The sequence below is a fragment of the Amblyomma americanum genome, chromosome 6 (genome assembly GCF_052857255.1).
Source record: "Amblyomma americanum isolate KBUSLIRL-KWMA chromosome 6, ASM5285725v1, whole genome shotgun sequence".
In the NCBI taxonomy this organism is placed as follows: Eukaryota; Metazoa; Arthropoda; class Arachnida; order Ixodida; family Ixodidae; genus Amblyomma; species Amblyomma americanum.
In genome coordinates, this window is record NC_135502.1 from 83,091,008 (window position 1) to 83,103,962 (window position 12,955).

The 12,955-nt window shown below is 44.7% G+C and overlaps 1 protein-coding gene across 1 annotated transcript; it reads left to right on the top strand.

Moving 5' to 3' along the window:
* Positions 1-8,513: 8,513 nt before the first annotated feature.
* LOC144093806 (uncharacterized) lies at positions 8,514-12,140 on the top strand. Its single transcript, XM_077627511.1, has 3 exons — positions 8,514-9,108; positions 9,987-10,137; positions 12,015-12,140. Exons 1-3 carry the CDS (start codon positions 9,006-9,008, stop codon positions 12,106-12,108), a joined length of 348 nt encoding a protein of 115 aa, XP_077483637.1. The 5' UTR covers positions 8,514-9,005; the 3' UTR covers positions 12,109-12,140.
* Positions 12,141-12,955: the final 815 nt, after the last annotated feature.

Sequence of the window (12,955 nt, forward strand, 5' to 3'; positions counted from 1 at the left end):
CTCGTTGTAATAGGCTGTAGGGCAGGCAGGATAAGAGAACAAACAGGCATGGAAACCGGTGAACGGAAATGTAAAAGGCGGACAAGCGGAAAGAAGAAGAAGTAACATATAAGTGAAAGAAAAATAGCTAGAGCAGTGAAACCAACAGACCAGCCTAGCCGAGAGACTCGCAAACTCCAATAGGTCTCCAGTGCACGCTTCGGCAGTCGAAGTCGGCGTACGCGTTCGGCGAGGGTTTGTCCGGTTCGTAAATCAGCCCACGCCTCGCGGCCGAAGGAGCCAGCGTTCGTGGTTCTCCGTAACTATCGCGCGAAAGTACGCTGTATACACTGCGGAAAGCCTGTGCTCCCGCGCGGCTTATACCGCACACACGTACGCGCTGGGACGGTCGCCGAAGCCGCGCGTGCGCGTAGCATGGGATGCGGTGATATACTCGTTATGCGTGTGTGCTTTCCACTGGACAAGCCAGTGGTCGCGTAAGACCGAGAGTGACGCTCTGCTTCTACAGGAAGCGACCGACCGTATATCACAGCAGCAGGTGGGGGACCAGGGGTCCGTCTATAAAAAGAAGCGTGGCGCGAAGTGGACACCCCCCTCACCTCCCTCTACCGCACATCCGATCTCGGCCTCTGATCTCTCGCTGTACCAAGGTCGCCGTTCCGGGAGCCTTTCAGCGTGACAGAGACAGGGCGGGCGAAGGTAGCTGGGGTGCGGTTGGAGGAAGAGGATAAAATCTCCCGGAGATTTCGGTAACGCGCTTCCACCCATATAAGCACGTACGTATACTCTCTTTGCGTGGATACATAAAAAGAAAGCTAAAGAACAGATTTTACTACCACAGACAGAGAATGCTTTTATGGCTTTACTTGGCAGCCCCTGAAGAAGATGCAAATGGCATACTTGGCATCAAGAAAGTCATAAAGGCCAAAGTGAAAAACGGCAAGGAAGAACTTACGCCAATAAAAAAAAATGATGAAGCTTGCAGGAATGTTCGCACAAAATATCAGAAAACAAGCTGACCTAAAGCATTACGAAAGTATGTAGTGCTAATAAAGCAGCCATGTTCTCACATGTACAAAGCAAAGTTCATGGAGAAGCTGGTAAATGAACGCTTATCATGGTGGCTTGAGGACAGCAAGGCACTGCCATCCTGTATGACAGGATTCCGCCGAGGTCTTAGTGCCCAAGATAGCGTCTTAGACTTGATCAGCCACACTGAACACCAGAGAGCTTCCGGCCATTCCACCTTAGCCATTTTTCTTGATGTTGCGAAAGCTTACGACAGCGTGCTTCAGAGCTCAATTCTAAACAGTTTGTAAGACATGGGCATACAGGGCCATATGTTAAGATTCATTTACAAGTTTATAAGTGATCGCGCGGTTCGTGTACGGTCAGGGAGTACGTTAAGCACCGAAAGGGCTCTATCACGAGGTGTACCTCAAGGAAGTGTTCTTTCCCCCACGCTCTTTAACGCCGTAATGGCTGGCCTACCCGATTCGTTGAAAAAAGTTGCAGGCAAGTGCGTATGTCACTTTATGCTGACGACATCTGTATTTGGATTACTGGCTACTAACACAAGCGATTAGCCCTGATAGCTCGACAGGCTATACTTTCGGCACAAGCTTACCTTCAAGGTGTGGGGTTGTCTCTGTCAGTGGACAAATCCGGCTTTATTCTGTTTCCAGGTGTAGGAAGACGTCAAGCGCAGTTGAAGATAGACCTCGGTCACTCTTGCATCCGTCAAATCAACCACGCGCGTTTCTTGGGCGTCATTATTGACTCCCGTCTACAGTGGCGAAAAGCTGTAGACGCGATTGTTTCATCTGTATCTTCTCGTCTCAACGTGATCCGTAGAATTGCACGTGAGCAATGGGGAAATCATCCTTCTTCAATGGTCAAACTTCATGAAGCGCTGGTGGTCAGCCGGATAATGTATCAATTACCTTTAATTTCCCCCTCGGCATCACAACTTGAGCGTCTCGAACTTGTCCACAGAAAGGGCCTAAGAAGAGCCATTGGAGTTCCCCAGGCGGCTGCGAATAAGGCAGTACTTCATGAGTCCCTATCGAAACCTCTTAGCCTTATCGCTTCTCAGAGACTATTAATTTATCTTGACCGCTTAGGAGAGACAGTAGCTGGGCGACCCCTTCTCCAGCGGCTCTGCAAGAGATATGAGTCGAGGGTTTACTTGGCACTCAATACTCTTAGTTCTTTAGGCATTAATGTGCGAAGGCAAAGGAAACGGTTGAAACCCCCCTGGTCTTTTCCGACCCTCGACTGTAAGGTCACAATTCCCCATGTGAGCGCAAAGCGCAGCTCTCCTTTGGCAGCAACGCGTTCGCTTGTACTGGAATACTTAAAAACAGAGTAGGCCTACCATCTTCAAATTTTCACGGATGGTTCTGTGGACAAGGTCAAACAAGCTAGCGCAGCGGCTTTTTACATTCCTTCTTTGGACTGTAAGTGGTCAGTACGCGGTACTGCTGTCGTATCCTCAACAACGGCTGAAAGTGTTGCTATTGAGGCGGCTTTACGGAAGTTAGGGTGTTGTCCGGCTCAACCTGTTGTCATCCTAACTGATTCAAAATCTGCCCTTCAGAGGTTAGAGCGCGGATTCTCTACTGACGCCTTGTCTCTAAGCTCTGTGCGCTTGGTGCAGAATTTGCACAGCAGAGGCTTTACTCTACATTTCCAATGGGTGCCCTCTCACATAGGAGTCAACGGTAATGAGGTGGCAGACAGTCTCGCCCATGAAGCTCTCTCAAGGATTCCATCAAAAAAAGTACCTCAAGATGGAAAAGTCTCTGCAGGAAAACGGTGCTCGATCACTTCAGTACCCTGTGGAGTGCGTCCCACAAGCCATGTGTGACCAAGGGACTGAGATCTCAGGCGACCCTTCTACATCGAATTCGCACGGCCTCTGCTCGCACTCCTGCATGGATGCATAAGACCGGCATAGCATCGTCTCCGCTCTGCTCTTTATGTGGTGTGTGCGGGGATATCGAACATTACATTATGTACTGCCCAGAGTACAACGCGGAAAGGCAGGTGATGTTCGCTTCCTTGAAGAAGACAGGTACCCGTTACAGCACAGTGCAGGACATTGTCTACCCAAGTGGAAACCAGACATGCAGAAGGGAGGCTGCACGCCTTCTTTTAACATTTCTGTAGAACACGGATCTTGTTTTTAAATGGTGACAGCAGGAACGGACTATGGCCAACTGTGATTGAATGTGTGCGTAGATGGTGTCTTCCGGAGTGGACTACTTTATACTGTGAGTGAATGTGTGTATGGAGTGTGGCACTACAATGGCGTATGTTCTACTGTGACTGAATATGTGCATAGATGGTGACTTCTGGAGTGGACTGTGATGTGAACTGTGTGGATTGATTGTGAGCATAGATGGTGACTGCGGGAGAGAATGTGTGCTATTATAAGAGACTGTGCGCTTAGCGGGGTAGATGCGGCATTGTTAATATCGAAGGGACGCTGCGGTGGAGCAATTGCCGGCAGATAAAGCAATGCTAACCCCACCTGTAGCATTCAACACCTCAACAAACTCAGCCATCAACCTCACATGTACAAACGGCCCTTCAGTTTCAGAGGAAATACATCGCGATGTTCCTGCAAAAATGAAGTTTTTTTCAGGCAATGAAATTGTAACTACTTGTTTCATTTGTTTTTGTAGAAATACGCCATGCGATATTTCTAAAACCAAAGGAAGTGATATTCGTACATGTGTAATCAGTGCAGCTGAACACTTGCTGCGTTGCTATTGATCTAGGAGGCGTGATACGTTAGCCGAACCTTGATTTTCCGGTCCTAACGATGTGAATTTGAATATTTTATTGAAACCTTCCCGGGCGGGTTGGTGCACACTTAAAGATGTGTGCTATCCTCAAACGTATGGCGAACGTATAGCCTTTGTCATAGATATACAGCCCAGTGGATTAGCTTTTTGCCGACGCAAGTTGGCACGTTTTTATCGTCAGAGTACTGAATGTTTCACAAGTGAAAGAAGCTCTCGTCTTCACCTCTCCCAACCTTAGGTCTTCCAAGGGTACTGAAAGCCATGGCACACCTTATATGCAAGCATTTTGTGTATTTTTAGCAAGACTTGTATGTGTTGCCTTTTCCATCTTGAAGCCTGGGCCTGGCTTGGGCCGCAAGGTGTAATAAACGAGAAACCTGAATTCATGCCGGCAATAAAAAAGCTTACGAGGGCATAGTTGCAGAACAGTTAGTGGGACATTATAGAGAACAAAACCGCAAAAAGAGGTGGGGCTGAAACGGGACAAGACCCTTTCAAGATTGGCGGATCTAACCACTTGGTTTAGGTACCGTACTGTGTTGTCCCCTGTCTCTGCCCCGCTTCTTTTTGTGTTTTTGTACTGTATAATAAAAAGAGCTGCCACGAAAGCAGATGCATTGAAGTCCTGTGAGCCCTTCTTCCAAAATGTTCCATCTGTTTGGAAAAAAATGGGTAAGGAGAGGAGGAGAGTCTTTAATGAATATAGGAGAAGTCTGCCTGGTTGTTAGCCAAGCATGCTACTCCAGGGCAAAAAGAGGTGACCGGCTTCGGTATAGCATACAAGCACGAGCAGAGAGTACCTTAGGGTCTCACCGCATCCACGCTATAACGAAACAGTTCGGCTGGCTGCCGCGCTGTTTTAGTTGACATTATTGCCTTGGTACATGGGATCACGCGGCCGGGTATACCCTCATATGAAAACTAATTTTGCCTTTCTACTTCCTTTGGTTTTCCTTTCCGTTTCCTGAACAGACTTCCAATAACCTTTTCCTTTGTTCTGACAAAAGGAAATCGCATTAAACCAATGTTGTTTATATTTTCCCTCTACTGACAGAAAGATGACGACTCTGAACTGACCTTGTTTTGACTTCCTTTTTTCTGGAAAAAAAGAACTTTACTGTTAAATGATTGTTTATGCTTGCGTCGCTCCTGAGAGAATGTCACTTTGAGCTGACTCTGTTCTGACATATTTGAAGCAAATACAAGAACCTTCCTTTCTTCGTCCTCGATTAAACAGAAAGCAAGCACAACGTATTGCTTTTTCTTTTGTATGTATTTTCTTCTTTCTGCTTCCTTGTGATGCAGAGAGATTTAGTCTCTGAGTCGAAAAATTTTTGTCTGCCTTGGCTACTTATCAAACTTGTAAAAGCATTAACGAATAAGCTTTCTTCCTATCTCTTGCAGTATACAAAAAGGACGACGCACATTTCTTTTCGTTTCTTTCTTTTACCTTCTGCATTCATACCCCCTATGTGTACAAGACTAATTCGGGCATCTTTTTCTTAACCCAAAGGTTTCAGCTTCGGTAGAGGCTTCAGCGTCCCGTAAAAAGAAATACACATCAGATTACTTCCCGTGTCCTCGAAGCAATATAGAGGTACTCGATTGACATACGAGTTACCCGCAAAGTGAAAATCTTTTACCGCACTTTATTGTCGGTAACGTGAAATACATGCAAAAAGGCACACAGAGACTGTGGTGAACAAGTGAATATGCGCAGCTGACTCGATCGCAAGCTATGTGGTCCGTGAGACAACTAGCACAAGTGTTCTGTCTTCGCACTCATCTTAAAGCGCAAAAAAAAGGAACGAAACACACACAGAACAAAAAGAGTGAAGAGCAAGCTATAAATCGAGTTGTGCAAAAAAAAAAAAAAAAGTCGCACGTCTCGTGCAATTTCTTCCGTGTTTCTTACTTGCGCTCTATTTCCTGCATCACTTTACCGACCAGCCGAGGTGTCGGTCGTTCTAGGCGTGTTTACATTTATAAGGTGTTCGGTGAGGAACTAATTGCATGAATAGGCGTGCCGTATACGCTGATTACTGATTATTGAGCTGCTTGTAGCGTGTTGCTAGAAATTTTTGCGGCAGAGCAAAGTGCGCAGCAAGAATGACGTGCTCTGGGAAAGCAGAATCGACAGCTGGCGCCATGGTAGTTATAACACAACAGGAGCCTGTTATAGCACTACGTGTTACCATTCAAAATGTCGAGCGCGTTCCCAGGAGGCCGGGAAGGAGCTGCAGTATATGCTGCGCGCCAAGCATCTAACTTAAGCTGGAGATTCTGAACGTGGTGCAAAAAGCCAAACAGCGGACAACTCGAGCAGAAGTTTGTGAGCATAAACTAATAATAACAACAATAATTGGTTTTTGTGGGGAAAGGAAATGGCGCAGTACCTGTCTCATATATCGTTGGACACCTGAACCGCGCCGTAAGGAAGGGAATAAAGGAGGGAGTGAAAGAAGAAAGGAAGAAAGAGGCGCCGTACTGGAGGGCTCCGGAATAATTTCGACCACCTGGGGATCTTTAACGTGCGCTGACATCGCACAGCACACGGGCGCCTTAGCGTTTTTCCTCCATAAAAACGCAGCCGACCGAACTTCAAAGAATCCGCCGCGGTGGCTCAGTGGTTAGGGCGCTCTGCTACTGATCCGGAGTTCCCGGGTTCGAACCCGACCGCGGCTGCTGCGTTTTTATGGAGGCAAAACGCTAAGGCGTCCGTGTGCTATGCGATGTCAGTGCACGTTAAAGGTCCCCAGGTGGTCGAAATTATTCCGTAGTCCTCCACTACGGCACCCCTTTCTTCTTTTCCTCTTTCACTCCCTCCTTTACCCTTCCCTTACGGCGCGGTTCAGGTGTCCAACGATATGTGAGACAGATACTTGCGCCATTTCCTCTCCCAAAAAACAATTATTATTAATTATTAACGAACTTCAAAGTGCTGCCATTGCTGTGATGTAGGGTGTAGATTCATGTGGTAGGAGACGGAAGGTTATTGGTTCAAATACAGGTCGTGGCGTTTTATTTTTGGAATTTTGCTTATTATTATAATTTTGTTCTGGTTGGGAATTTTTTAGCCTCATTATTTGGGAGCACACTGATGGAAATAGAAAGGAAGTTCGAAGAAAGGACACTGATTTATTTCACGAGCAGCGGCAAATGTTCGGTTCACAAGAAGTTTGAAGGAAGTTGCCTTGTAGTGCCTTTTGGCAGCTCACTTTTTTGTCGATACGACATTCGCATTTTCCTAAGGGGAACGGGATTGCTTTGTTGTTTCATTAATCGTAGCCATCCAGACTATTGCATACTTCTTGGAGACTGATATACTATTCCTTCAACATGGTCTCTTAATATAGCCTCTCAAACATGTTTGGAATCGAGCTGTCAACATTCTCACATGGAATAATAGATACTTTCCTGCATACAATTTATATCATGAGCTTAGGAAATTTTGTATGAACGATCTCATTATAATCAGTGTTGATGTATTCGGTTATCTTGTAGTTAATGATAATCAGCTCTCTCAATTTACTCATGAAACACATCACTAACCCAACTTTCACACGCTTTTCAAGCCGCAATAATTTTTAATTCCTAAAGCTCGTAATACTTTCGGAATTCAAACCATGAGATTTTTGTTATGAAGATTTGGAATTCATTACTCTCCGATATAAAAAAGTTGACTATCGTCATTTAAATGCCGACTCACTGTAAAAACAAACCGTCATTTTGACGGCCACTTTTTTATCTATTTTGACGAGCCGCCGGCGTCAAACGGGAAAGACGGAGACTTCGCCGTGAACGAGCGGGCGAGGAGAAAGAGACGGAGAGCGCAACACAAAACGAGAAACTCTATTGGCTGGCGCGTAGGGGTACGTCATGTGAGACGTCGCTCAACGCGCGCTTCCGGCCCCCGCTGTCAAGGAAGGAGTCCGGTTGTCGTGGTTCCCTCTCGCTTTTCTTTGTGCGCGCTGCTTCTGCCCGGGTGTGCGTTCTGCCTTTTGCGCCATTTTGCCTTTTTGTGTGCGACGCGTTGGAAGGCCGCGAAGACGCAATCAAGGAACGTATGGGCTGCAGCCGAAAATCAACTGCAGCGGGTAGAGGTAAGTGTTCTGCTTATATGCTTCGTTCGTGCAGTACGCGTTCTGTGCGGCACATAGCTACGAGGAGCACGCTAGTTCTCACGCGTAATGTATACACGCACCGATGGCCGTGGGCCCGAGATTGCCGTTCAGAGACGTGCTTCTACGTAAAGCGTGAATCGCGGCCTCATGGTTCAGCCACGTGCAGCGATTTTCAGGGGCTGCGTGCGCCCACGTGTAAAAAAAAACTTCCTGTGAGGAACACTGAAGCGTACGAAGAGCATTGGCGCACGTTAATTGAAGAAAGTCGAAGAAAGTCGTTTATAGTATCTCTATCATGCGGGCACATACAATCGCGATCGAGCCTGACTTTCGGTTACGATTACTGGTACGCGGGCCAAGGATCGAAATCGAGTTGGTCGAGCTCTAGCGCGCCATGCGCCTCTGTTTAAATGCAGAACACCTTATGAATGGGCTTAATGGGCAGTAAAAATAGTCGTAAAAACCATTTTTTACATTTTCAGTTGTAATTCAGGCCAAGACATGTGCTATGACTACCATGCTGGCCATCTGCAGCTCCCTTGAATTCATGGTGTCGGCACTACTGTCGTAGGTTCGTAAAAGTATTCGTCAATAAAAAGCAGACTACTTTTCGTGCACTGATCAGCTTTTTTCTGTTTTATTTCTTACGCTCTCTTTTGTTGTTCCTCGCTTCCTGGCACACCGAGCCCCATACGTCGGTGTCCGGTGGCGATGGGGCAGCTCAGTGTTTAGTTCGTGTACTGATAGTGTGCAGTTTCATTCTTGTATAGCATTAAGATATGGGCCTAATTATTTCAGCAATACTTATTTCCAAATAAATTCTATTCATTTTTATAGCTTATTGCCTATAAGCCTCAAACAAGGGCCAAAAATTTCTTTCGACTGGCGTATCCATTAGCTGGGAATTATTGAATCAAGTAAATTTGTAGTCTTGTAATTTTATACCGCATTTTCATCCATTTCTGCTGAAATGATACTGTACCCGAGGTGTAGAAAGTGCCTTGATGACAGCAGGATCGTTGGAAGTATGGTTATGATTTATTATTGAGATGCATGTATCTGATCACTGATGTTTTCTCTGGAGTCTAATAACATGTGGCTTGTGAATTCCCAGCATGCAGCTGAAGGGGGGCTGGAAGGACTGCCAACAACTCCGCACCTTGCTGTGATTGGTATGTATTTGTCATTTATAGAACTTTGGCTCAAAACATGGCTTGTACAGTGTATTTTATTATTCTACGATGTAACCTGATTTTGTGTATCTTCACTCTACTTAGTAGGACATATTCAAAACTTAGGAATGAGGCTAGCCCTGGATGAAAGGCTTAATTGCTGCTTCATCTTATGTATGTACAGTTTGTTTAATAATTAAACATGATAACAATGTGCAAGTTTGGCCAGTAGTTTTCCATTCTTATTAGAGTGTACAAAAAATTTGGAACTCAGTAGCAGTACTGTTGATAAGTGGGGAGGGTGGGGCAATCTCCGCACTATAAGGTGATATGCCAGAGTTCATCGAGACTAATGTGCGGCCTTTTGACTTGCCAAAATATGACGTTCTGCTAGAAAGCATGAACGAAGCTGAGCTTGGCTTTTCTCATCAATGTCATGGCAGGCTAGGTACAAAATGGAGGGCCTTTGAAAAGTTGCCTTGGTGCTTGCCCAAGTTTCGTTACCTCATCACTATTCCCCATTATTTAAAAAAAAACGAAGTATTCTGTCGACAAAGTTGATTCTCTTTTGTCGTGCAATATTTGTAAAGCTTTTTCCATAAACAAGTTCTATGTAGTATGTTTACATGAAGCAAGCATCTTCAACAGATATAATTAGTGGCGTGTAAAGCACTGATAAGGGAGGGCATGTTGCATGTGTCTGTCTACTGCCAGGGTACCATAAGGCCTAGCAACAAGACCCAGTATGGCTTTTTACGAGTACATTTGAATTCGGCTTCTCTCAGTGGACACATCGAAGGCCATAGAGTTACTCGAATTATTAGATCACCCCTTTAGTGGGTAGCGTTTGCATGTGACTAATTTTTTTTTCCTTGCAGGATCAAGCATGGGGGACATAAAGAAGATCATCGTTGCAGTGGATTCTACAAGAAGTCTTGAGAAGGCCATGGGCCTCCTCCTTGGTGCCTTCTTTGTGTTCAACGTTGCGTACCCTCCCGACTGCCCCCTCACCATGGAGCTTTTGCAGCGGTAAATGAGTGAATGTGGATGATGCGTTTGATAAGCAATCGGAATCCGAGGCAATAGTGTGAGCAGCAGGCTTCTTTTTCCTGAGGAAAGGCACTCGCCCTCCTTAGCCAGTGCCTGCAAATGATCAGTTCTGCCCTGTTCCCCTGAAATTCTGATGTCGTCACATACATTCCTCTCGTGCATTTCTTCGTTCTCTGGCACAGCACCGTGTTGCTTTTTTGGCACACCTGTATGGTGATTTGCCAGTCACAGGCGTCTTTAGAAAGTAGAATGGTAAGATTATTGACATAGTGCTGCTTGCCAGCAGTACATGCTAACAAGCCTTGCACATTGGCTAGCTCTGGCAATTGCGAGATGAAGGCCGGACTTTTAATTTTAAATTGCACCCAGTTCTGGTATTCTGACACTTGCAGAATTGCGGATTTGATCATTGTCATGTGATGAATGCACCAGGCTGGCAGTTTGCATGGCCTAAACTTGGTCACGTGTCCTGTGAGTGCATCTAGATAACACTTTTCAGTGTTTTGCTTATTTTTTTGGTCGGCTACTGCAAGAAAGGGGCTAGAACGAAGAACCAGATAGGACGGGCGACTGTCAATTATTGCTAAATATAATGTGTGCAGCACTTTTATAAGTACCGACGTCAGGAAAAATAGGAGCGAGGATTAAGTGTAAATGCAGTTATTTTAAGTCGCTCTACTATGTATCGTGTCCACTGGCTAATGTCCTAGTGCAACATTACAGTGTGTCTGACTATGGGTTGCGTCCACACATGTGGCAAGTTGCCGGATGCCTCTCTGCACTTTTACAGGCCTCAGGTTCCCTTGTTACCATTGATGCAGTGCTCGCTGTAGCCTGTGTACAATCAGCCCCGAGAAAGTAGAGCTCTCTACCTCACCTTCTGGGCACTCAACAAACCTTTTGCAATGATGAATGTCAGATTTCATTTTGCATTGAAACGGGAGACGTGACACATCGGCAGGACAGCTTCACAGGTACTGTCACAACCATTACATGGCACTTTCCCCTTTCACCTGGTGACCTTTTAGGGGCTGGCAGGGTTATTAGCCCCTTTCAAAAAAAATTATGCTGTGATCCCATATTTGTCCAGAATTGCTCAGTACTTGAAATGGACAGGTGAAAGAGCCATCGTGAAGTCTACTATGTTGGCACCTGAGAAGTTGGCCGCCCTTTGTGTCAACAGTTGCAGTGTAAAAGAAAAAAAAATTAAGACATTCATCATCGTGACAGGTTTGTTGATTGCTCAGATTTCAGGTGTGAAATTCCGCTTATTTGTGGCCAAGGGCACAGAAATTAGAATGAGCATTGTGCAAATGGTAAGATGATGAGGCATGATAATGAGGTTTTTAAATGTATGCATGGTTGCCACATGTGCAATTGCAGCCTATACCTGGACATCAGGGTGTTACATCAATACTGACCTATGTTTGCGGCTGATAGCTGAAAACACTGAAATGCAGCAAAATGCTCTTGCATAGTTATGGTTTCTAGACTCTGTGTATGGTTCCTGTACATGATGAGCACCTATTGTTACTAGAAATACTATACGGTGTGTATGTGCAATTGTGGGTTGTTTTTACGAGTTATAATAATGGTTACATTTAGGTACATCATCTATTGTTAGTTAGGTACATCATCTATTGTTAGTGCATGTATATGTAGCTATTTAAGCGCACTACTAGTGTGCTCACATTTGTTGCTACCTGATTTTAATCTCGTCTTTCAATTTCGTAATACTGTGTGTTGCAGAAGGTAGTGCAGTTCACACATTCATGGCATTTCACGCGTGTAGGCAGAGTATGTGATTGGCACAGTTTATGGAGCATGGATTTATTCTATCCTCGTTTTGTTTCCAGGTACCTTGGGCAGAGCAACCCAACGAAAGGGCGCGGCAAAGGCAGGGCCTGCGGAATCGCACCAAAGTTGCTGAGCCTGCTGAATGCACTTTAATTTATGAATAAATGTGCAAGTAGAAATGTAAATTTGTTTTTGTTGCATGGTTTATGAGGTACTGCCCACTGCAAGTGACTTTCATGTGGTCAGGTTCACCACACTATATATTGACACAGAATTATGTTGAGACTTGTCGTGTTAGGCCATCATACTGACAACACAGTTGCATTTCATGTTGACAAGCCAAATTTTGGAATGGTTAAAAGCATAGTCATTTCGATATTACAGCCTGCTATTACCTTGATGGCCAAATGCTGTACTGACAGTTATAGATAATTTCAAATTTGCAAAAAGTCTTGAAGTCATAAAAACAGTTTTAAAATTGACAGCTTGCCATCGCAGACAATCAGTGGTATAATTACAGTTTGGCTATATTTTCAAATCGATAAAAATGACATCGAAGTCAGGAAAAAAACATTGTCATTTAGAAATGACATCTTGCTGTAACTGCTACGGTCAAATGCTATCAAATTGACAGTTTGACTGTATTTCACATTGACAAGAAAAACATCAAAATGATGGAAAAACTGTCATTTAGAAATGATGTTCTGCTGTCACTTTGATGGTCAAATGTCATCAAATTGACGGTTCAGTTGTATTTCAGATTGACAAGAAAGACGTCAAAATGATGGAAAAACTGTCATTTAGAAATGATGTTCTGCCGTCATTTTGATGGTCAAATGTAATCAAATTGACGGTTCAGTTGTATTTCAGATTGACAAGAAAAACATCAAAATGATGAAAAAGCACCGTCATTTTAAAATGACGGGGTGCCATCATTTTAACGGTCAAATGCTTGGAAATAGAGCTGCCAAGGTATTTCCCGTCATTTTGACGGATTTTT

Bases quoted from the DNA above. Each gene is read 5' to 3' on its own strand.
- LOC144093806 (XM_077627511.1), top strand. From the start codon at position 9,006: ATGTTTTCTCTGGAGTCTAATAACATGTGGCTTGTGAATTCCCAGCAT. The intron at 9,109-9,986 runs GTATGTATTTGT...TTTTCCTTGCAG, and splicing joins TCCGCACCTTGCTGTGATTG to GATCAAGCATGGGGGACATA. The intron at 10,138-12,014 runs GTAAATGAGTGA...TTTTGTTTCCAG, and splicing joins ACCATGGAGCTTTTGCAGCG to GTACCTTGGGCAGAGCAACC.